Source organism: Acipenser ruthenus, chromosome 46 (genome assembly GCF_902713425.1).
Source record: "Acipenser ruthenus chromosome 46, fAciRut3.2 maternal haplotype, whole genome shotgun sequence".
Classification (NCBI taxonomy): Eukaryota; Metazoa; Chordata; class Actinopteri; order Acipenseriformes; family Acipenseridae; genus Acipenser; species Acipenser ruthenus.
The window spans coordinates 1,873,392-1,899,440 of record NC_081234.1 but is presented as its reverse complement, the minus strand read 5'-3'; the positions used below and the strand labels follow the sequence as shown (position 1 = coordinate 1,899,440).

At 46.8% G+C, this 26,049-nt stretch overlaps 1 protein-coding gene across 1 annotated transcript in view; it reads right to left on the bottom strand.

The window, feature by feature from the left end:
• LOC131721009 (adhesion G protein-coupled receptor A2-like) overlaps positions 1-26,049 on the bottom strand; it is a 93,438-nt gene that overhangs the window by 6,352 nt on the left and 61,037 nt on the right. Inside the window, exons 9-18 of the mRNA XM_059013795.1 lie at positions 25,749-25,947; positions 25,330-25,479; positions 24,800-24,961; positions 23,943-24,116; positions 15,176-15,365; positions 13,453-13,661; positions 12,832-12,959; positions 11,484-11,607; positions 8,768-8,913; positions 6,815-6,904 (exon numbers count right to left, since the gene is read on the bottom strand). Coding sequence (XP_058869778.1) covers positions 6,815-6,904; positions 8,768-8,913; positions 11,484-11,607; positions 12,832-12,959; positions 13,453-13,661; positions 15,176-15,365; positions 23,943-24,116; positions 24,800-24,961; positions 25,330-25,479; positions 25,749-25,947 — 1,572 coding nt within the window. The remainder of the gene's footprint in view (positions 1-6,814; positions 6,905-8,767; positions 8,914-11,483; positions 11,608-12,831; positions 12,960-13,452; positions 13,662-15,175; positions 15,366-23,942; positions 24,117-24,799; positions 24,962-25,329; positions 25,480-25,748; positions 25,948-26,049) is intronic.

Sequence of the window (26,049 nt, the reverse complement as noted above, 5' to 3'; positions counted from 1 at the left end):
TTGAATGAATAAAGCTGTGTATATTGAATGAATAAAGCTGTGTATATTGAATGAATAAAGCTGTGTATATTGAATGAATAAAGCCGTGTGTATTGAATGAATAAAGCTGTGCATATTGAATGAATAAAGCCGTGTGTATTGAATGAATAAAGCTGTGTATATTGAATGAATAAAGCTGTGTATATTGAATGAATAAAGCTGTGTATATTGAATGAATAAAGCTGTGTATATTGAATGAATAAAGCTGTGTGTATTGAATGAATAAAGCTGTGTATATTGAATGAATAAAGCCGTGTGTACTGAATGAATAAAGCTGTGTATATTGAATGAATAAAGCTGTGTATATTGAATGAATAAAGCTGTGTATATTGAATGAATAAAGCTGTGTATATTGAATGAATAAAGCCGTGTGTATTGAATGAATAAAGCCGTGTGTATTGAATGAATAAAGCTGTGCATATTGAATGAATAAAGCCGTGTGTATTGAATGAATAAAGCTGTGTATATTGAATGAATAAAGCTGTGTATATTGAATGAATAAAGCTGTGTATATTGAATGAATAAAGCCGTGTGTATTGAATGAATAAAGCTGTGCATATTGAATGAATAAAGCCGTGTGTATTGAATGAATAAAGCTGTGTATATTGAATGAATAAAGCCGTGTATATTGAATGAATAAAGCTGTGTATATTGAATGAATAAAGCTGTGTATATTGAATGAATAAAGCCGTGTGTACTGAATGAATAAAGCTGTGTATATTGAATGAATAAAGCCGTGTGTACTGAATGAATAAAGCTGTGTATATTGAATGAATAAAGCTGTGTATATTGAATGAATAAAGCCGTGTGTACTGAATGAATAAAGCTGTGTATATTGAATGAATAAAGCTGTGTATATTGAATGAATAAAGCTGTGTATATTGAATGAATAAAGCTGTGTATATTGAATGAATAAAGCCGTGTGTACTGAATGAATAAAGCCGTGTGTATTGAATGAATAAAGCTGTGTATATTGAATGAATAAAGCCGTGTGTACTGAATGAATAAAGCTGTGTATATTGAATGAATAAAGCTGTGTATATTGAATGAATAAAGCTGTGTATATTGAATGAATAAAGCTGTGTATATTGAATGAATAAAGCTGTGTATATTGAATGAATAAAGCTGTGTATATTGAATGAATAAAGCTGTGTGTACTGAATGAATAAAGCTGTGTATATTGAATGAATAAAGCTGTGTATATTGAATGAATAAAGCTGTGTATATTGAATGAATAAAGCTGTGTATATTGAATGAATAAAGCTGTGTATATTGAATGAATAAAGCTGTGTATATTGAATGAATAAAGCTGTGTATATTGAATGAATAAAGCTGTGTATATTGAATGAATAAAGCTGTGTATATTGAATGAATAAAGCTGTGTATATTGAATGAATAAAGCTGTGTATATTGAATGAATAAAGCTGTGTATATTGAATGAATAAAGCCGTGTATATTGAATGAATAAAGCTGTGTATATTGAATGAATAAAGCTGTGTATATTGAATGAATAAAGCTGTGTATATTGAATGAATAAAGCTGTGTATATTGAATGAATAAAGCTGTGTATATTGAATGAATAAAGCTGTGTATATTGAATGAATAAAGCCGTGTATATTGAATGAATAAAGCTGTGTATATTGAATGAATAAAGCTGTGCATATTGAATGAATAAAGCTGTGTATATTGAATGAATAAAGCTGTGTATATTGAATGAATAAAGCCGTGTATATTGAATGAATAAAGCTGTGTATATTGAATGAATAAAGCCGTGTATATTGAATGAATAAAGCTGTGTATATTGAATGAATAAAGCTGTGTATATTGAATGAATAAAGCTGTGCATATTGAATGAATAAAGCTGTGTATATTGAATGAATAAAGCCGTGTATATTGAATGAATAAAGCCGTGTGTATTGAATGAATAAAGCCGTGTATATTGAATGAATAAAGCCGTGTGTATTGAATGAATAAAGCCGTGTATATTGAATGAATAAAGCCGTGTATATTGAATGAATAAAGCTGTGTATATTGAATGAATAAAGCCGTGTGTATTGAATGAATAAAGCCGTGTATATTGAATGAATAAAGCTGTGTATATTGAATGAATAAAGCTGTGTATACTGAATGAATAAAGCTGTGTATATTGAATGAATAAAGCTGTGTATATTGACAGTAAGGTGATACTGTCCAATGTTCCCGTTTTTGAGTAATGGTCTGCTGGAGAATGAATTGTCGAAATACGGGAAGCTCGTATCTGCCATTAAACCCATTCCCCTGGGGTGTAAAGATCCCAATCTTAAACACGTCTTGTCTTTTAGGAGACAGGCGTTTATTATCATGGAAAAACCAGGCAATATAATGTGTACATGAAGTGAACTGTGTTTTTGTTTTATCAGACACAATGAGGTGTTTTAATTGTGGAAAACACAGGCATCAAGAAGAGATTGCTCGGGGAAGGGGGATAAGGCTGAGGCAGGACAGGAGAAGGGAGATGCTGGTGGGGGGGAGGCTAAGGATGTGGGAGAAGGGGCTCCCTGTCCCAGACCCGGAGCCTTCACAAAACATCGCAGAGCCTGCACCTTAACCTGCTTCGCAAACTGAGAAGCAAGCTAGCGAATGTAATGATAACGAAGGACAGTTCACTAAAGTGAAAAAGAAGGAAAATAAGAAAAGGAATACAAGTGCGGCTGGGCTGTCAGATAGTGTACTGGAGCTGAACTCAAAGGCAGTGAGTCGGGTGAAGCGCGGAGGTGATCTACAGCCACCGTTAGCTGATGGGCCGGAGTCCGGTGCGGCGGCCGAAGAAAATGAAGAGAGGAGGACGGGGAGCTCTCTGATTCCTCTGTATCTTCTGATATCTTTGGCAGTCAACCTGCCAGCAACAAAATACTTGATAGAGAAAAATAAATAGTTTTTTGGACATTACAAAAAACAAGAAAAGTATAGAGTTAAACATTACTCCATGATTTAAAATTGTTTTTATACTCTGTACAGCAACGTTAGTTGAATTAAGTCAGCAAAAAAGATTTAGATTAAAGAAAATTGTTGGGAAACTATTAAAGGAAAAAAATTAAAATGGCTGTTTTTTATGGAAACTTTTTAGCTGTAATGGAGAATACCAAGTTTATCTCTTTTAATGTTAATGGATGTAGACAGGCTTTTAAAAGAGTGCAACTTTATGGCTTTTTAAATCAAAAGTGTGCAGAGTGGCGGGGGCAGAGCGTGCAGAGTGGCGGGGGCAGAGCGTGCAGAGTGGCGGGGGCAGAGCGTGCAGAGTGGCGGGGGCAGAGCGTGCAGAGTGGCGGGGGCAAAGCGTGCAGAGTGGCGGGGGCAGAGCGTGCAGAGTGGCGGGGGCAGAGCGTGCAGAGTGGCGGGGGCAAAGCGTGCAGAGTGGCAGGGGCAGAGCGTGCAGAGTGGCGGGGCAGAGCGTGCAGAGTGGCGGGGGCAGAGCGTGCAGAGTGGCGGGGGCAAAGCGTGCAGAGTGGCGGGGGCAGAGCGTGCAGAGTGGCGGGGCAGAGCGTGCAGAGTGGTGGGGGCAGAGCGTGCAGAGTGGCGGGGGCAAAGCGTGCAGAGTGGCGGGGGCAAAGCGTGCAGAGTGGCGGGGCAGAGCGTGCAGAGTGGCGGGGGCAGAGCGTGCAGAGTGGCGGGGGCAGAGCGTGCAGAGTGGCGGGGGCAAAGCGTGCAGAGTGGCGGGGGCAGAGCGTGCAGAGTGGCGGGGCAGAGCGTGCAGAGTGGCGGGGGCAGAGCGTGCAGAGTGGCGGGGGCAGAGCATGCAGAGTGGCGGGGGCATAGCGTGCAGAATCACGGCTCTAATGCTAGCGCCGTGGTCGCTGTGCTTTTTAGCTCTAGATTAAGCTTAAGTATTTTAGACATGGAGGAGATAGTTAAAGGGTGGCTTTTAAAGGTGAGAGTTAAAATTGTGGAGATTATTTATGTTTTCATTAATATATATGCTCCAAATGTAGGAAAGGAAAGAACTTAATTTTTTTATAAACTTAAAGATACTCTTTCAAAACTCAACAGCGATGAGGTTTTGATGGCTGGAGGGGATTTTAACAGAGATAGAAATGGGGGGAGCCGCATCTCCAGTCTGCTGGAGTTTTGACTGCAGTTTTTAAGTTTGGAGACCTGGTTGATGTTTGGAGGTGTCTGCATCCACACACACAGCAATATACTTGGTCGCAGCACCATAGTACTTGTGTATATAGAGCGCGTTTAGACCGGGATACATTTTAAGACGTCATTTAAATATTATTACAGGTGTTGCAAGAGAGCTTGGAACTTGGTGAACTGCCCCTCTGCTGCTGTAGAGCAGTAATTATATTACTGCCCAAAAAGGGAGACCTATGTTTATTAAAGAACTGGAGACCTGTGGCACTTTTATGTTCTGATTTTAAATTAATTTCGAGGTCCTTTGCAATAAGACTTAAGAAATATATTGGACTTATAGTGCACACAGATCAAACATACTGTGTTCCTGGACATTCTATTTTTGACAATTTGTTTTTGATTCGTGATTTTATGTCCTTAAATGAGTTTAGGAAGTTTACTGTGGGGTTGGTCTCCCTAGACCAAGAGAAGGCCTTTGACAGGGTTGACCACAACTACCTCTTTAGGCCTCGGGAGCTTTCGGATTTGGGCCTGTTTTTATTAATTTTATAAAACTTTTAAATACAAATATGTTTTAGTATTTTAAAGGTTAATAACAGCCTGAGTCGCCTGTCTGGTATGTTCTACTCACTTTCCATAGAGCCGCTGTTGCACCTTTTGAGGGGTAGACTGTCTGGCTGGGGGGTGCCCGCTTCACCCACCCGTTACTGTTAAGCTGTCAGCGCATGCTAATGACGTGAACGTGTTTGTTCGCAGTGATGGGGATGTCGAGTCCCTGAAAGTAAGCTTAGAAACATTTCAGAGAGCATCTTCTGCAAGGGTGAACTGGGCAAAATGTGACACCTTCCTGTTGGGCAGCTGGCAGGAGGGGGACCCCCAGCGTTGCCTCAGTCTTTGCAGTGGAATAGAGCTGGGCTCAAGGTGCTGGGAGTATACTTGGGGTCCCAGCTGTTTATGGAGAACTGTGAGGGCCTGGTGAAAAGGGCGAAGGGGCGACTGCAGAGCTGGCAGGATTTGCTGGAGCAGCTGTCTTTCAGAGGTCATTAATAACTTGGTGGCCTCCATGCTGTGGCACAGGTTGGTGTGCCTGGACCCTCCCAAGGGCATGGTACAGGAGATCCAGAGGGTGCTCTTGGATTTTTTCTGGAGTGGGAGACACTGGCTGTGTCCGGCAGTGCTGTACCTCCCCACTGATGAAGAGGGGCAAGGCCTGGTGCGTATTGCCAGCAGGGTGGCAGCTTTAGACTACAGGCAGTACAGAGCTCCTGTATGCCGGAGAAGAGGCTCACTGGAGCAGGCTAGCCTGTTTCTTTCTGAGCACTGTAGGAGGGCTTCCCCTCATTTTATCAGACCGTGTTGGAGGTGTGGAAGACAGTGAGGGTAGAGAGAGAGGCGGGGTCTCTGACAGGCCAGGCTCTGTTACAGGTGCTTCTCGTCTTCAATCCTTTTTTCCCAGTTTGTTTTTTTCAGTCCAAGTTGTTGTGTGCTGTTTTTTGCAGGGCAGGCCTGACCCAACTACTTAATCTGTTTGAGCCTGGCTTCTCTCGCTGGATATCGGCAGATCAGCTAGCTGGGAGGCTAGGCTGGCATTCAGAGAGGTTGGCTGGGAGGATTATGAATGGGCTGAGGGATTCTCTTTCTCTGGTGCTCAGAGAGGCGCCAAAAGAGAGGGGATGTCCAGGAGAGCAGAGCAGGAAAGGGAGCCCATCTTCCCTTCAATACTCATCTCTCCAATAGGAATGATAGAAAGGAAAGCAGCAGCTGTGGTCTGCTGAATATCGAAAGGGAGAAAGATCAGGCTCTCCACAGGATTGAAAATGAAAAGCTTTATCGCCTCCATGTCAAGACATTCCATTTCAGACAGCTGCAGGAGCTGACTGACACTATGTGGAGGGCTCATCTCTCTGTTGAGGGAGACACAAGGCCTGTTTGGAGAGTTTTGTACAAACCCACTGTCTAAGAGAAGTGGGGATCTTCAGTGAGGACCTCGGTGCTCAGGGACTCCAGGGAGGGAGTGGTGTGTGGGAGACTCTGTGCTTAGGGACTCCAGGGAGGGAGTGGTGTGTGGGAGACTCTGTGCTCAGAGACTCCAGGGAGGGGGTGGTGTGTGGGAGCTCAACATTTTATTTTAATTTTATTTGTCTGTGAATCCAGTGAAGAAGGGTTTTATTATTATTATTATTATTATTATTATTATTATTATTATTATTATTATTATTATTATTATTATTTATTTGTTTATTTTATAAAGTCAAGTCTCTCTGTCTCTGTCTCTGCCTCTCTCTCTGTCAAGTTCAAGTTCAAGTTCAAGTTCAAATACTTTATTGGCATGACAAGTTTTGCCAAAGATACAATGCATTTGAGAACATGAAAGATCAGACATGAAATGAACACAATTATATTTGTGTCAGGCTGGTCTGCTGTGGCAGGAGCTATTACACCTAATCCTAACCCTAACCCTAACTCTATTACCACTAACCCTAACCCTATTCTTCTCTCTCTCTCTCTCTCTCTCTCTCTCTCTCTCTCTCTCTCTCTCTCTCTCTCTCTCTCTCTCTCTCTCTCTCTCTCTCTCTCTCTCTCTCTCTCTCTCTCTCTCTCTCTCTCTCTCTCTCTCTCTCTCTCTCTCTCTCTCTCTCTCTCTCTCTCTCTCGGTACTCACTATGATTTTGAGTCTCCGTAGTTCTTGATGTTGACGGCCGCTGTGATTCCACAGATAATCAGAGGAACCCCGCCCGCAATTAAATAAAACCTGAGAGGGGAGAGAGATGGAGAGGAGGAGAGGAGAGGAGAGGAGAGGAGAAGAAAGAGGTCATTCACCTTCAACAGGGTTCTTCAGTTGTTTGGTGATTTGTTTTTGTAAGATTGTTTTTTCAAAGTGTGTCTTTAACAGAGGCAAGTTCCTCTTGTTAAAACACAAAAATACCATAAGAATTGAATTCACCTTAACCACAATATGTGTCCCTTTCATATAGGAACATGTGAGCACTATGGAATGATGGCACTACATATAAGGTAAGATTTACTGGAATTGTTTTCCATGTGCTTTAACCACATGTGAACAATGGCAGCTCCTGATCCCGAGTCTTGTGTTTAATATACATCATGTATCGTTGGTACTGCTACAGCCCTCCTCTGGTTTCCTGATTAGCACTAAACTTGAACTGCTTAACGCTACCTTACGTATGGGAGCCCAAGATTAACAGTAATCAGGGTCTAAAAAACTTAAAGAAAAAACACCCACATCCACACCCACACACACACCCACACTTACAGACACACACACACACCTGCAAACACACTCCCACACTTACAGACACACCTACAAACAAACACCCACACACACACCCACACTTACAAACACACACACACACACACACTTACAGATACACACACACACACCTACAAACACACACCCACACTTACAGACACACACACACCTACAAACACACACCCACACTTACAGACACACACACACACCTGCAAACACACACCCACACTTACAGACACACACACACACACACCTACAAACAAACACCCACACACACACACCCACACTTACAGACAGACACACACACACACACCTACAAACAAACACCCACACACACACACCCACACTTACAGACACACACACACACACCTACAAACACACACCCACACCCACACTTACAGACACACACCCACACACACACTTACAGATACACACACACACACCTACAAACACACACCCACACTTACAGACACACACACACCTACAAACACACACACACACATCTACAAACACCCACACTTACAAACACACACACACCTACACCCACAAACACACACACACACACACAAACACACATACCTACAAACATTCCTACAAACACACACACACACCCACACACAGCTACAAACACACATACACCCACACACAACCACGCCTACAAACACACACATGCACACACCTACACCCACGCCTACAAACACACACCCATGCCTACAAACACACACATGCACACACCTACACCCACGCCTACAAACACACACCCATGCCTACAAACGCACACATGCACACACCTACACCCACGCCTACAAACACACACCCATGCCTACAAACACACACATGCACACACCTACACCCACGCCTACAAACACAAACACACACACCTACAAACACACACACACAAACGCACACACACATACTAACGCACACACATACACACACCCACATTCACCTACAAACACACACACACTGCCAGACCCACGCCTTCACACAGAGATCAGTCAGGGAGCTCCAGGCTTACAACTGCTGCTCTGCTACAGCAATAGAAACACTCACAGACATTGATAGACACACACTAATGTGCACACGGCTTCCCTCATCTTCCTACTAGATCCATACTGCTTCCCTTCCGCCCACTCCCTCACCTCTAACCACTAGAGCCATACTCCCTCCTAGTAACCTCCTCAGCTTTAACCACTTTTGCCACACTGCTTCTTTCCCTCCCAGTCCCTCAGCTCTAACCACTAGAGCCACAATGCTTCCCTCCCTCCCAGTCCAACCTCTCCTCAGCTCTGTCTTCTCTCCCTCACAGTTCTTCAGCTGTCGCAGATTGATGACGTCACTGACCTGAGCATGGGCCGCTGGGTGGGTGTGGCCTGCTCGCCCTCAGGTTGCCGTGGAGACTGCCAGATGGCTTCCTTGTAGATGACCCGGGCGCTGACCCCAATCCAGAGTAGCGTGGAGAGAGTGGAGTAGTGTAGCACAATGCCTACCTGAGAGAGAGAGAGAGAGAGAGAGAGAGATTGAGGAGTAGTGTGGCGCAATGCCCACCTGAGAGAGAGAGAGAGAGAGTGAACCAGGGGAGGGGGGTATCTGTAATTACGGCCTGGTAGGTGTAGTGGTTAGTGGGGTAGGTAGGGGTAGGTGTAGCGGTTGGTGTTGGGGTAGCGGTTGGGGGAATGTTTGGTGTAGGGGATAGGGGTTAGTGTTGGGGTATCGGTAGGGGTTAGTGTTGGGGTAGTGGTTGGTTTAGGGGTAAGGGTTGGTGTTGGAATAGGGGTAGGGCTTTGAGTTGGTGTTGGGATAGGGGTAGTGGTTAGTATTGGGGTAGGGATTGGTATTGAGGTTTGTGTTTCGATAGGGGTAGTGGTTGGTGATGGGGTTGGAGTAATAGTTGGTGTTGGGGTAGGGGTAGTAGTTGGGGTAGGGGTAGGGGTAGTGGTTGGTATTGGGGTAGGGGTTGGTATTGAGGTTGGTGTTGGGGTAGGGGTTGGTGGTGGGGTAGGGGTAGCGGTTGATGTTGGGATAGGGGTAGTGGTTGGTATTGGGGTAGGGGTTGGTATTGAGGTTGGTGTTGGGGTAGGGGTTGGTGTTGGGATAGGGGTAGTGGTTGGTGTTGAGGTTGGAGTAATGGTTGGTGTTGGGATAGGGGTAGTGGTTGGTATTGGGGTAGGGGTTGGTATTGAGGTTGGTGTTGGGGTAGGGGTTGGTGTTGGGATAGGGGTAGTGGTTGGTGTTGAGGTTGGAGTAATGGTTGGTGTTGGGATAGGGGTAGTGGTTGGTATTGGGGTAGGGGTTGGTATTGAGGTTAGTGTTGGGGTAGTGGTTGGTTTAGGGGTAAGGGTTGGTGTTGGAATAGGGGTAGGGGTTTGAGCTGGTGTTGGGATAGGGGTAGTGGTTGGTATTGAGGTTTGTGTTTCGATAGGGGTAGTGGTTGGTGATGGGGTTGGAGTAATGGTTGGTGTTGGGGTAGGGGTAGTGGTTGGGGTAGGGTTAGGGGTAGTGGTTTGTATTGGGGTAGGGGTTGGTATTGAGGTTGGTGTTGGGGTAGGGGTTGGTGTTGGGATAGGGGTAGTGGTTGGTGTTGGGGTAGGGGTAGTGGTTGGTATTGGGGTAGGGGTTGGTATTGAGGTTGGTGTTGGGGTAGGGGTTGGTGTTGGGGTAGGGGTAGTGGTTGATGTTGGGATAGGGGTAGTGGTTGGTATTGGGGTAGGGGTTGGTATTGAGGTTGGTGTTGGGGTAGGGGTTGGTGTTGGGATGGGGTAGTGGTTGGTGTTGGGGTTGGAGTAATGGTTGGTGTTGGGGTAGGAGTAGTGGTTGGTGGTGGGGTAGGCGTAGTGGTTGGTGTTGGGGTAGGGGTAGTGGTTGTTGTTGGGGTAGGGGTAGTGGTTGGTGTAAGTGTAGGGGTAGTGGTTGGTGTTGGGGTAGGGGTAGTGGTTGGTGTTGGGGTAGGGGTTGGTGTTAGGATAGGGGTAGTGGTTGATGTTGGGGTAGGGGTAGAGGCTGGTTTGGGGTAGTGGTTGGTATTGGGGTTGGTGTTGAGGTAGGGTGTTGGGATAGGGGTAGTGGTTGGTGTTGGGGTAGGGGTAGAGGCTGGTTTGGGGTAGTGGTTGGTATTGGGGTTGGTGTTGGGGTAGGGTGTTGGGATAGTGGTTGGTATTGGGGTTGGTGTTAAGGTAGGGTGTTGGGATAGGGGTAGGGGTTGGTGTTGGGGTTGGTGTTAAGGTAGGGTGTTGGGATAGGGGTAGGGGTTGGTGTTGGGATAGCGGTTGGTTTTGGGATAGCGGTAGGGGTTGGTGTTGGGGTAGTGGTTGGTATTGGGGTTGTTGTTGGGATAGTGGTTGGTATTGGGGTTGGTGTTGGGGTAGGGTGTTGGGATAGTGGTTGGTATTGGGGTTGGTGTTGAGGTAGGGTGTTGGGATAGGGGTAGTGGTTGGTGTTGGGGTAGGGGTAGAGGCTGGTTTTGGGGTAGTGGTTGATTTTGAGGTAGTGGTTGGTATTGGGGTAGTGGTTGGATTTGGTGTCGAGTTACTATACATATTGTGACAGAAAAAAACTAAAACAAAAAAACGAAAACAATCAGTTCATACAGTATATAAAAAGCAAAAGCCCCGGAAAAAAACCCAAAAAACATATATAACTCGAAAACAGCTAAAAATAAGCACCGAAAAACGAAATTAATAAAACTGAAAAACAGAAGCCCTATAATATATAAATGTGCTCTCGTTTTCAGAGAACGATATGGAGAAGGGGTTCTATATTATAATAAAACACAATTGATATTCCAATAGCAATTCGAACACAGAGCTGAGACATTTAACCCTTCCATGCATGGGGATGGATAAAAACCTCTCTTATATGGGGACATGTGGAAGACATAAATGCATGATAGGAGGATATGAGGCTAGGAGATATTTGTTTTCCATTACACACTCAATTTTTTTAAATGAAAAATATTTTTCAAACTACTTAAAATGTTGTTTTTTGTTGTTGTTCAGCTATTTTCAACATTTCATGCATGAAAGGGTTCGGGAATTATATCCACAGGGGAGTCTGTACTCACAGCCTGGCAGATGGTGGGGTAGCTGGTCAGGGTGATGCCCCCAGCGAACACGGCTGTCGTCATGGCGATGTGGAAGCAGAGGTTGAGCAGAGTGTGCCAGCTCTTCCTGGAGATACCAATTGAGCTGCAAGACAAACACACAGGTGAGGGACAGGAATCCAGGACACCAGACACACACACAAGTGAGGGACAGGAATGCAGGACACCACACACACACACAGGTGAGGGACAGGAATCCAGGACAACAGACACACACACAGGTGAGGGACAGGGATGCAGAACACCAGACGCACACACAGAGGTGAGGGACAGGAATGTAGGACACCAGACACACACAGATGTGAGGGACAGGAATGCAGGACACCACACACACAGGTGAGGGACAGGAATGCAGGACACCACACACACACAGAGGCGAGGGACAGGAATGCAGGACACCACACACACAGGTGAGGGACAGGAATGCAGGACACCACACACACACAGGTGAGGGACAGGAATGCAGGACACCACACACACACAGGTGAGGGACAGGAATGCAGGACACCAGACGCACACACAGAGGTGAGGGACAGGAATGCAGGACACCACACACACACAGAGGTGAGGGACAGGAATGCAGGACACCACACACACACACAGAGGTGAGGGACAGGAATGCAGGACACCAGACACACACACAGAGGTGAGGGACAGGAATACAGGACACCACACACACACAGAGGTGAGGGACAGGAATGCAGGACACCACACACACACACAGAGGTGAGGGGCCAGTGGTGTCGTCCTGAATCTAAAGGTAATTGTAATACGAATTCACATTTTATTTGTATACTGAACTTCTAGTAACACATATAATAGGTAATGCATTTATCTAATTTCCACAAAGTGTCTTTCTCCATCTTGTGAGAATGCTTTACTTTATTTACGTGTCAGGGGCTTCGTTTGTGTTTGTCTCCACAGTCGTAGTTGACGCGCTGTCTGTTGCTGTCGTCTTCGTCTGCATTTTAAGGCTTCTTAAAGAAGTATTTTGTAATAGAAGAAGTTCCTTATGCTCTTTTCATTGCCTCAAGAGGACAGCTGACTGAATTCAACAGCGCTGTGGGAGATGTGAGTCATGTGACTTACCTTGCCTGTTATGCACGTTCCTGCTCGACATCAGCAATGTGAGGGGGGAGGGGTCTTTAAACTTTAAAAAGGTGTTGTGTGTTATTCACTGTTACCTGTGGAGCCATGTATTATCTGTGTACAGGTGTGTAAGATACTCTTACCTGTTGAGCCATGTATTACCTGTGTTCAGGTGTGCTGCTGACCCTTACCTGTGTACAGGTGTGTGGTTGGCTCTTACCTGCGGTGCAGTATGTGTGTGATGATGACTGTGAACAGGCACAGCAGCAGGATGGCAGTGCAGGTGTAGATGACGGGGTGGAGCACTTCCATAGGTGACTGCGGCGGGCTGGAATAATCACTCAGCTCCTGAGCGACACAAAGACAGTTATGGTTTTATTTTCTTCTACATGCCTGTTGCACAGAGCCCCGCTGCGCTGTGCTGTGAATAGGGGTGTTAAAAGTTTTATCCCAACATTATCAGAAATATGCATCGGAAATCTAGATTTTGGCCTTGGTGTTTTATACAATAGTAACTTATCAAGTACTTAAAGTAATGTAATACTGCATATTTATTCATGGTGTGTGTGTGTGTGTGTGTGTGTGTGTGTGTGTGTGTGTGTGTGTGTGTGTGTGTATATATGTGTATATGAGTGTGTGTGTATATGTGTCTGTATATACAGTAATTTTCAACTCTATTGGCGTTCTTCTTGTTAAGGGTTATTCCAAATATGTTCCTAAAATGTTAAAACAGATTTAATCTTAATTTCTGTTTAACAACCTAAATATTTAAGTGTTGATACCCAGTTGTGTTGTATTGCACAACGTGTGTATGTCTCTTTCTCTCTCTGATGCCCCCTACCTGCAGCACGGCGTAGTTGCTGAAGTCAGTGCAGCGCAGAGTGGAGATGTTGGGGTCACTGTGGGTCAGCTGGCACCCTTCCTGGATCCAGCCCCCCTGCCCGTCCACAGCTTCGAAGCTCCAGTGAGCCGCAACCGGGTCTGAGCCGGGGGAGGAGTGACGCAGGGACACAGTGACCGGGTCTGAGAGGGTCCACATTGAGCATCCATCTGCCAGGACAGAGAAACAGGGAGCCAATCATCCCTACCTGTGTGGAGCAGCATAGTGAATGTATCCTACGGTACTGTGAACTCATCTTGTATTGGATGTGTTGCATTGTATTGTGGATGTTGTGCAGTGGTGCTCTCTTCTATTGTGGATGTTGTGCAGTGGTGATCTCTTGTATTGTGGATGTTGTGCAGTGGTGCTCTCTTGTATTGTGGATGCTGTGCAGTGGTGCTCTCTTGTATTGTGGATGTTGTGCAGTGGTGCTGTCTTGTGTTGTGGATGTTGTGCAGTGGTGCTGTCTTGTATTGTGGATGTTGTGCAGTGGTGCTCTCTTGTATTGTGGATGTTGTGCAGTGGTGCTCTCTTGTATTGTGGATGTTGTGCAGTGGTGCTGTCTTGTATTGTGGATGTTGTGCAGTGGTGCTGTCTTGTATTGTGGATGTTGTGCAGTGGTGCTCTCTTGTATTGTGGATGTTGTGCAGTGGTGCTCTCTTGTATTGTGGATGTTGTGCAGTGGTGCTCTCTTGTATTGTGGATGTTGTGCAGTGGTGCTGTCTTGTGTTGTGGATGTTGTGCTGTGGTGCTGTCTTGTATTGTGGATGTTGTGCAGTGGTGCTGTCTTGTATTGTGGATGTTGTGCAGTGGTGCTCTCTTGTATTGTGGATGTTGTGCAGTGGTGCTGTGTTGTATTGTGGATGTTGCATATTGCATTGTGTTGCATGGCAGTGTTCAAAGCTTGGATGTATTGGTACATCATGGATAGTTTGTGTGTGACATCACATACCTGAAATATAGGCACACAGTATGGTGCGTGAAGCGCTGATGTGCAAGTTTATTATAAACAATTTAAATAAAACACTTTGTAAAACAAACAAAACGGCACAGTAGCCAAAATAAACAGACAAAACAGACACGGAACAAACAAGTATCATGCTGGTCCAAATCCAGCACGAGTAGCAATTGTTTTATCTTTAGTTTGTGTTTCACTCACTCTCCCATTCTCCACTCTGAACACACCAACCCCAAGTAACAAATTCATGTCTCTTAAATACAGCTGTGCCGGGACTCAACTGCTAATGATTCACTCTGGCCCCGGCACAGTCTGCACATGAGCTAATTGTGAAATCCCCATGCCCACATACCAACATACATTTCAAATCACCCGTGCTACATAAGCCACGCTATATACAATAAACCAAACTGCACCCAGGGGCAGGGGTGACCCCGTCACATGGTAACATACCAGGTTGTGAACATTCCCAGTTGTTGTGTTGAAATGTGAATGTACTTCATTGGTTTGTTTTTATTGTATACATACTGTGTTGTGTTATGATTTTACCCACTTGTGTTATGTAGTATTGTATTCTATTGCAGGTTGTGAATGTTCTCAATCTGAATATGTTGTGGAAGTACCCGGTTGTCTTGAGGTAATATATGAATGTTCCCAGTTGTATTGTACTGTACTGTGTTGCAGTGTGTGGTGCTGTGCTATGCATGGTCTTGTTACAGTACTTACCCATGCCGATGTAGATGACGGGGGTGTTGACGCTGCGTCTCCGGCCCTGGTCCGCCAGCCCGCTGCTGTTCCCTGTGCTGGGGAAGAGCCTCCCGTTTCGGAAGGTCAGGAACTGGAGCTTGCAGTCCTGGGGGGTGTTGGGGTGGAACAGGGTGGGTGGCAGCAAGACGGAGGCCAGGCCAACGCCGTTCTGTAACAGAGAGAGGCGAGGGAGAGAGTTCTGTTTACATTTGTGATCATCAGAGCTTCCCTTGTTTATTTATAAGAGTACAACTACTTTTCATTTTAACACACTTGTAAAACAAAATATCATCAGTGCACTGTTTGTTCTCGTAGCATCTTGCAGGTGCTGCTGTTGAACTTCAAACACTGATGAAGGCACCAGCTGCAAAGTTTGTCAGCTTCACTTGGGGGTAGATTGGGATCAGCCCATACCCTGATTAGCTACAGCTGTTTTTTTAAACAGCATTTTACATCAGTGGGGGTGAATCGCTGTTAAATGCATCACTCATTGTGACAGCGATCGAATGAGTCTTAGTGTTAGATCTCCCTTTCGACCTGTGAGAGCACGGTGTACGAGGAACAGAGTACCCTTAATGAAATGGCACGACAATTTATTCCGTAGGGTAGATGGAAGTCGGTCAGTTCGGAAGGGGGCGGAGCTATGGCACCCGAGCTCAGTGACCCAGACGGTAAGCGGCGTGGCATCCGAGGACTGGAGGAGCGGATGCGCTCGTTAACCTCGGGGTCATGGGCAAGGGTATAAATAGGGGGCATGGCTTGAGTGATCTGTTCCTTTGCATATGGTTAAATTATATGACCAAGAAGGAGCCCGTTTTGTGAGATCGACCGTGAGTGTTTTGTGTCTGTGTTCTAACACTGTGTGTCTTGTGTGTTGTTGTCTCACTAAAGATTACTGAGCACGATCCGGAGCTGCAGCCGCAGGCCAGCGACAAACCCGGACTTCACTACTCACCTTTTCACTACTGGAACTGTCTTTTGTTTTGCACCTTTTAGCACTTGAATCACGCACTGTCTTTGTGTTTGTGTTTAGTGTGGGTGTCGGAACGGGACTTTGGGATTGCGGGTCAAACCCGTAGGATTATAACGAGAAGTGATACACGCCGCTGTATCACTTCCAGCATTATTATTAGTTACAGGTTTTGCCTTGAGGCTCTGGACATTTATTAATTTAAATAAACACCCTTGCACCTGTACCAACGTTTGTCTGTGTGATTCTTCTGCACTGCACTCACCTGCACGTCATTACCACTTTGCCACACGTGGTTGTCAGAAGTAGAGATGGACTACGCAACACTGTCGGCGCTGCTGGAGCAGCTGGACAGCAGACGGGAGGTGGAGGAAAGACGGAGAGAGGAGAGGTACACTGCGCTGATCGAGAGGGTCGGGCTGGCAATACCTCCCACAGCATCAGCGGAACGCGGCTTCGTAGCGCCCAAAGCACGGACGCATAAAATGACGGCGGATGATGATCCAGAGGCATACCTGGTGGCATTTGAGCGGCTGGCGACCACCGCGTCATGGCCCCGACAGTTCTGGGCAAGCCAGCTGGGACCCTGCCTGATTGGGGAAGCGCAGGCAGCCTACCAGGCGATGGGGGATGACGACGCCGCTCAATATGACCTGGTAAAGCTGGCTATTCTCCGCCGTCTTAATATTACGGAGGAAACGCACCGAGTGAGGTTCAGGAGGTCCCCGAACGTACGCCCCAGGGTGGTCGCGCAGAAACTCTGTGACCACATGATACACTGGCTCACCCCGGCGCTAAAAACAACTGCCCAGATGGGGGAGGCCATCGTTATTGAGCAGTTTTGTCATGTGGTCGGCGCCGAGACCCAAGGATGGATACGGCGCCACAACCCCGACACCCTGGAACAGGCAGTCAAGCTCGCTGAGGACTTCGAGGACTCCCTGGTATCCGCCCAGACCGGGCTACTCACCCCGTTACCTCAACGGAGCGGCCGAGCCCCACCTCCTCTCTCTGCTCCGCCAGCCCCACCACCAGGACCGGTTCAACGACCTCCGAGAGCACCAACCCCAATGGGCGACCTTGCCTCCTCTTCATGGAGACCAAGGTTGGCCCCCAGCTGGGGTAGAGGTGCTGCCCCTGCCCCGTTGCCATACCAGCAGCGGGACAGACCATTTAATACTGTGCCCTCCTTTCCCCCTACCTGTTTTAGGTGCCGCCAGCCGGGACATCAGGCTAGGTCATGCCCATCTGCGATGGAATGTGACGTGGCCGTCTGTAATCTGGCATCTGAAGCGGGTAAACGAGGGAAAAATGGTCGGGAGGGGCCTTGTATTGTTAAGGTGATTTTTGGAAATGTGAAAACCCATGCATTAGTGGACACAGGGTGTGGTCAAACCTTAATTAGAGCATCTCTCTTAGGCGGTATGGTGTGGCAGCCACAAGGTCAGGTGGCGATCTCCTGTATCCATGGAGACACGGCAACATACCCCACAGTAAAAGCATATTTATCGGTCGGTCCGATTAAATGTTCCCTGGTAGTTGGGGTAGCGGAAAGGTTACCACATCCCGTTATTCTGGGTCGGGACTGGCCCAACTATAAAGATTTATTGAAATTAAGGGCAGTCCCGGCCATACACGCAAATGTGGCAGAAAAAGTAGAAGGGGAAATGATTGGTAATGTTTTTCCCTTTCAAGCGGAAATGTTCTCTTCCCTGTTCCGGCCGAAAAAAACAAACAAAGAGAGAAGGCTGCGGAAATGGGAGGGAGCGTTAATGAGACAAGGCTGGGGGCTGGTGGGAGCCTGTTATAACGGTGAAAAACGTCAGTCGAAGGGGGTCGGAACGCAGTGTGACCGAGAGGGCGAGGTTACTGGGCCATCAAGGGCAGATGTTACTCCCGCCCCGCTCAATATACCGGACATGTGGCACTCAAATGTGAACCTAATGTGGGAGCAGAACAATGACCCATCACTGGTGCACATTTGGGGACAGGTCCGGTCCATTGAAGGTAAGGATGTTGAAGGCGCTGGGGCACTAGTATTTCCACACTTCATTATCAAGGGGCAATTACTATATAGGGTAAACCTGGCCGCGGGCACAGGACATCCTGTAACACAATTATTGGTTCCCCCGTCTTGTCGACTGGAGGTCATGAGGCTGGCGCATGATATCCCTTTTGCGGGGCACCTCGGAGTTGACAAGACAAGGGAACGGATATTGGCTCGATTCTTTTGGCCAGGTCTTTATAAGGAAGTGTCGAAATATGTAGCCACATGCCCAGACTGCCAGCGAGTAGCGCCGGGTCGAGTGCGCCCCGCCCCTTTGGTCCCACTGCCGATTATTTCCACCCCCTTTGAACGCATCGCAGTGGACATAGTCGCCCTTTGCTACCTTCTGACTCCGGGTATACGCATATCTTAGTGGTGGTAGATTACGCAACGCGATACCCAGAGGCAGTTCCATTGAGGTCCACTAGTGCTGCTGCGATAGCCAAAGAACTAGTGCAGATTATGGCAAGAGTAGGGATCCCCAACGAGATATTGACTGATCATGGAACTAATTTCTTGTCAAATACGCTACAGCAGGTATATAAATTACTAAAAATACGTCCCATCAGAACGTCGGTTTACCATCCACAGACGGACGGTTTGGTGGAACGTTTTAATCAGACTCTAAAGGCGATGCTGAGACGATTTGTGAATCAAGAGCAAAAACATTGGGCATCGCTTCTTCCCTACCTCCTTTTTGCAGTGAGAGAGGTGCCGCAGAGTTCGACAGGGTTCTCCCCCTTCGAGCTCTTGTACGGCCGACAGCCTCGCGGCATTCTCGATCTGTTGAGAGAGGGGTGGGAGGAGCACAAAGGCTCGTCCAAAAATGTAGTGCAGCATGTGCTCCTACTGAGAGATCGCCTAGATTTGGTCGGTCGTTTGGCCCAAGACAATCTCAGATCGGCTCAGCATCGACAACAGCAGCATTACAATCAAAATGCATTAATCCGAACTTTTCGACCTGGAGACAAGGTAATGCTGCTACTTCCCTCAGCGGAATCCAAACTATGTGCTAAATGGCAAGGGCCATATGAGGTGATTCGGGCTATAGGAAAGGTGAATTACGAAATTAAACAGCCCGATCGCCGTAACAAAAAAGAAATTTATCACATAAATTTATTAAAGCCCTGGCAGGCAAGAGAGGTGTTATTCATAGCCCCAGGCAATATAGAGGATGATTTAGGGCCCGAGCTAGAACCCTCTGGCACAAAGAACATTTCGATGGGGGAACAGTTACTTCCTGATCAGCAACGTGAACTACGGAGGTTAATTGAGGAATTTAGCGATGTTTTTTCTAACACGCCCGGTAGAACTAACCTTGCTGAATATGACATTATCTCTCCCCCAGGTGTCACAGTGCGAGAGAGACCTTATCGGATCCCGGAAAGTCGACGGAGTGGCGTTCGCAAAGAGGTATGGGACATGCTCGAACTTGGGGTGATTGAGCCTTCCAGGAGCGAGTGGTGCAGTCCAATTGTGATAGTGGCCAAAAAGGACAGCACCAACCGCTTCTGCGTTGATTTCCGCAAGGTAAACGCTATTGCCAAGTTTGATGCGTATCCCATGCCTCGGGTCGACGAACTCCTAGATAGACTGGGGACGGCGAGGTTCATCTCCACTCTGGATCTGACGAAGGGATATTGGCAGATCCCGTTAACTCGTAGTTCTAGAGAGAAAACCGCATTTTCAACACCAGAGGGGCTGTTTCATTTTACAACCATGCCGTTTGGGTTACATGGTGCGCCTGCTGCCTTCCAGAGACTGATGGACCAGGTTTTACACCCACATCGTGAATATGCGGCAGAGTATATTGATGATGTGGTCATTTACAGCTCCACCTGGCGAGAGCATTTGGCTAGGATCACAGCCGTCCTTCAGTCTCTAAGGGCAGCCCGGCTGACAGCTAACTTGCGAAAATGTGCGTTTGCCAAAAAAGAAACGCAATATTTGGGATTTGTAATGGGGAATGGCAGGGTGAAACCCGTTGTCTCCAAGGTCCAGGCCTTGGTAGACGCGACAATCCCCAAAACCAAGGCTCAAGTGAGGTCGCTACTGGGGTTAGCCGGTTATTACCGCCGCTTTATCCCCGAGTATGCCACAGTGGTTAATCCCTTAGTTGACCTCACCAAAAAGAGCGCACCAAATTCAATTAAATGGTCAGAAGAATGTCAGGGGGCGTTTAATACTGTTAAGCAGAGACTTTGCCAGGCCCCTGCTCTCATCACGCCAGACTTCACTAAGAGATTCATCCTCCACACCGATGCTTCGGATGTCGGCTTGGGTGCAGTCCTGTCTCAAATGGTAGGCGGAGTAGAACACCCTGTTCTGTACATAAGTAAAAAAATGCTCCCTCGGGAGCGCAACTACTCCGTCGTCGAAAAAGAGTGTTTGGCCATTAAATGGGCTACTCACTCTTTAAGATACTACCTGCTGGGACACTCATTTGATCTTGTCACTGACCACGCCCCACTCAAGTGGTTAAGCACAATGAAGGACAGCAATGCCCGGATAACTCGGTGGTATCTGGCATTGCAGCCCTTCATGTACCATATGGTACACCGTGCAGGGAAAGACCACCAAAATGCGGATTATTTTTCCCGGGAGGGGGGAGTAATGGGAAAGGTAGGTTTAGCCGAGTGTTCCTTCGGCTCCACTCTGAGCGGTGGGATATGTGACAGCGATCAAATGAGTCTTAGTGTTAGATCTCCCTTTCGACCTGTGAGAGCACGGTGTACGAGGAACAGAGTACCCTTAATGAAATGGCACGACAATTTATTCCGTAGGGTAGATGGAAGTCGGTCAGTTCGGAAGGGGGCGGAGCTATGGCACCCGAGCTCAGTGACCCAGACGGTAAGCGGCGTGGCATCCGAGGACTGGAGGAGCGGATGCGCTCGTTAACCTCGGGGTCATGGGCAAGGGTATAAATAGGGGGCATGGCTTGAGTGATCTGTTCCTTTGCATATGGTTAAATTATATGACCAAGAAGGAGCCCGTTTTGTGAGATCGACCGTGAGTGTTTTGTGTCTGTGTTCTAACACTGTGTGTCTTGTGTGTTGTTGTCTCACTAAAGATTACTGAGCACGATCCGGAGCTGCAGCCGCAGGCCAGCGACAAACCCGGACTTCACCACTCACCTTTTCACTACTGGAACTGTCTTTTGTTTTGCACCTTTTAGCACTTGAATCACGCACTGTCTTTGTGTTTGTGTTTAGTGTGGGTGTCGGAACGGGACTTTGGGGTTGCGGGTCAAACCCGTAGGATTATAACGAGAAGTGATACACGCCGCTGTATCACTTCCAGCATTATTATTAGTTACAGGTTTTGCCTTGAGGCTCTGGACATTTATTAATTTAAATAAACACCCTTGCACCTGTACCAACGTTTGTCTGTGTGATTCTTCTGCACTGCACTCACCTGCACGTCATTACCACTTTGCCACACTCATACATCCATGGCTATGCCAGGGATAAGTGGTTGATGCAACCCAGATGCATTCCCCAGTGCTGTAAAATGCTCTAAAAATGCAGCTGCGGCGTATCAGGGTCTAGGCCAGCGATGGCGAACCTATGGCACGCGTGCCCAGAGTGGCACACAGAGTCGAATTTGATGGCACGCCAAGTGAACAGTTACCTGCGTTTTTTTTTTTGCACGCCCTCTGAGTGGCACTTTGGAAAGCCAGTCAGTTTGATTTGCAAGGACGGCCCCGCCCCAAGTAATTGAGCAGTGCTAACTGTAGCCGTTATTATCTACACGTTCATGGTTGGCTGTTTATGCTGCTGAGCTGCTTTATTCAAGTACCCTGGGAACAGAACGCTGATCAAAAACAGTAAGTCTGTCCCATGGAGGATCAAATGTAATTGTGGTCAGCTATGGATGTGTCAGCGGGACACGCGGGGAGGAAGGGATCGTTAGCCTGATGCTCGTAGCATTTTACTGACCGTCATCTCCTGTACTAAATGGAGAAATGGCCACAATCTTTCATACTTTACACTCGGGGTCAGGGGTCTGCGAGCCTAAAATAGGTTGAAATTACATAACCAAGCACTTTCGGCTTACGTCTTTTCTAAAAAGATGTACAGCTTTTCAGTGTTAATGTGCAGTGCAAGGTCTTTTGCAGGTGTCACTGGCGGCAACACGTGTATTTGTGCATTGAACTTTAACGCAAATGTCCCACTCTGTTTTGATAGTCAAACCTTTCCCTTGTCATAAATACCAAAAATATATTTCACTGTCACATACTCGTATCTCAACTATGTATTCTTTGTTTGATGCACTGTTTTTTGTTTTTTTGTTTGTTTTTTTAAATACTATTTTAATCTTCAAACTGTGGGGAAATGCAGGTTTAAATTCTGACGGGTCATACTGTGGTATGTTACCCCTCTTCATACATTGGGGAAAAGCAGGTTGTAAATTCTCAAATTTGACACCACAGAAATCTTTTACATAGATCTTTTAAATCTTTTACATCTTTTAAATAGTTATTTTACAAAATGTAAAAGCAGTAGATATGTTTTATGTAAGTAAATATACAGTTGAAAAAGAATGACGATACAGCGATAACGGTTGTCACTGTGTGCAATTGCAAACAAAAAAACAAAACCATTATGGCCAGGGTTACTGGTGCAGCGTGCCAATTGAGCAAACGTCTTATATTTATTGTATGATGTACTGTGATTGTTGCTTTTACTAATGTTTGGCATGCTCCCAGTGTAATACAGTACAGCATGCTCCCAATGTAATACAGTACAGCATGCTCCCAGTGTAATACAGTACAGTACAGCATGCTCCCAGTGTAATACAGTACAGTACGGCATGCTCCCAGTGTAATACAGTACAGCATGCTCCCAGTGTAATACAGTACGGCATGCTCCCAGTGTAATACAGTACAGTACGGCATGCTCCCAGTTTAATACAGTACAGCATGCTCCCAGTGTAATACAGTACAGCATGCTCCCAATGTAATACAGTACAGTACAGCATGCTCCCAGTGTAATACAGCACAGTACAGCATGCTCCCAGTTTAAAACAGTACAGCATGCTCCCAGTGTAATACAGTACAGCATGCTCCCAATGTAATACAGTACAGTACAGCATGCTCCCAGTGTAATACAGTACAGCATGCTCCCAATGTAATACAGTACAGCATGCTCCCAGTGTAATACAGTACAGCATGCTCCCAGTGTAATACAGTACAGTACAGCATGCTCTCAATGTAATACAGTACAGCATGCTCCCAGTGTAATACAGTACAGTACAGCATGCTGTACTGTGCTGTATTACACTGGGAGCATGATGTACTGTGCTGTATTACACTGGGAGCATGCTGTACTGTATTACACTGGGAGCATGCTGTACCGTGCTGTATTACACTGGGAGCATGATGTACTGTGCTGTATTACACTGGGAACATGCTGTACTGTATTACACTGGGAGCATGCTGTACTGTATTACACTGGGAGCATGCTGTACTGTACTGTATTATATTGGGAGCATGCTGTACTGTATTGCACTGGAAGCATGCTGTACTGTATTACACTGGGAGCATGCTGTACTGTATTTCACTGGGAGCATGCTGTACTGTATTTCACTGGGAGCATGCTGTACTGTACTGTATTACTGTACTGTGTTATATTTTGTATTAAAGGTTACAAGTGTATCAATTGTTTTTTTTCTGAGGAAGAGGTTTGGCACAGTGTACCTTGACAGGGGAGGGGCTTGGGGCAGCGTACCTTGACAGGGAAGTCGTGCAGGGATGCGTTGTTTGCTCCAATCGTGCAGCGGAATCGGAGATGCTGCTCGTGAGCCCGTCCTGTCCCGTCCCGCCGCTGGAACGCGGTGCAGCTCAGCCCCGTGTAGCGAGACGGCTTGATCAGGTATGCTTCCAGAGCGATGTTCCTGGAGCTCTGAGAGGGGCATTATAGATCACGTGTAAGAAAGTCAATCAATCAATCAACCTTTATTTAATATAGCGCCATTCACAAAAGCAATGCCTCAAAGCACTTCACATGGCTAAAACAGAAAATACAAGCAGGAAATACAATAATCACAGGAAATGAAAATACATGAGCAGGAGAGTAAACGCATAAAGTGAGCGCAGGTATAGATTTGTCAGAATTGCTATTATATCCTATTGTATTACACTGGGAATATACTGTACTGTGTTGTATTGTATTAAACTGGGAATATACATACTGTACTATTTTACATTGTAGTGTATTAAATTGTATTGTTTGTGAGCATATCCTATTGTATTGCATATGTAACATTGTATTATTATTATTATTATTATTTATTTCTTAGCAGACACCCTTATCCAGGGCGACTTACAATTGTTACAATATATCACATTATTTTTACATACAATTACCCATTTATACAGTTGGGTTTTTACTGGAGCAATTTAGGTAAAGTACCTTGCTCAAGGGTACAGCAGCAGTGTCCCCTACCAGGGATTGAACCCACGACCCTCCGGTCAAGAGTCCAGAGCCCTAACCACTACTCCACACTGCTGCATTGTACTCCCCATCCCAATCCCCCCCCGCCCCCCCCCCTTTCTGGACTGTACCACTACCCCCGACCCCTGTACCATGCTCAGGTCCTGCGCGTTGCGGTGCAGCCGCAGCCCTGCGATCCTCTCCAGTGATTGGACAATGGAGCTGCAGGCTCGCTCCTCCTTCTGCGCTCTCCACAGCACCAGCTCATCTACCTGCAGCATGTTACTGACCATGTCCACAATCACCTCCGAGAGCTAGAAGGAGAGAGAGGGGGAAAGAGAGAGTGAGAGAGAGAGGGAGAGAGATATACCCCCTCTGTACCTCCCCTAGTGCGCTGCCCCTCCTCACACCTCTCATATCTCTCTTCCCTCACTGCTATCTGCCCTTTTCCACCCCTGGTTACCCCCCTCCCCCCCAACCACCTGATGCATCTGTCACCAGATCTTCCCCCTTACCTCACATCTGCCACCACACCTTCACTTCCGTCACCACTTCCCTCTGCTTTCACTTCTCCTGACCTTCACCCTCACTTCTGTCACTATTTCCACACTCACTTTCCCCTCACCCTGACGTACATCTACTATTCCCCTCCCTCTCATATCTGCCCGCTTGCCCCACTCACCTCTCGTATCTGCTCCGCGTATCCGATGAACTTCTCCATCATCTGTGCCACGTACAGCACGTCCACAGTGTCTGTGAAGCTCGCGGCCTCGGCCGTGTACACGCGCAGCTGGAGGGCCAGCGTCAGAGCGTTCGAGGCGTTGATCGGCATCTGGGGAGGACGGGGTTAAGAGAGAGGAGAGAGACAGGGGTCAGGCTCTGAAATACAGCCGCACGCTTACTTCCAAATGTCTCAAATTCATTTATTTACCCATGATAGAACCCTTGAGATATACATCTCATCAACATGGGGGTGCCGGAAGGAGAATGGGGTAACAAATAACATTGTCACTCAAACAGGACAAACAGTCAAAACAATCATACCAACAGTAAAACAAGACAGGACTCTCTCCCTCTCCCTCTCCCTCTCCTCTCACTCACCAGGACGAAGGTGTACAGCCCCCTCGTGATGTCGCTGGTATACAGGCACTGCCCATAGTCCCCCTCCTCCCACCTCCCCTCCCTGTTGCAGTGTCGCAGGGCCCTCTTCTCACTGGCGCCCCCGTTCGTTGAGGTAGACCCAAAGGGGTACTGCAGGCAGGGCTGGAAGGCGGTGATGCCGGCCAGAGTGCGAGGCCACCTGAGGATGAAACAGAGCGAGAGGCAGAGAATCAGAGAGGGAGAGAATCAGGGAGGGGGAGAGGGTGCACAGAATCAGAGCAAGAGGCAGAAAATTAGAGGG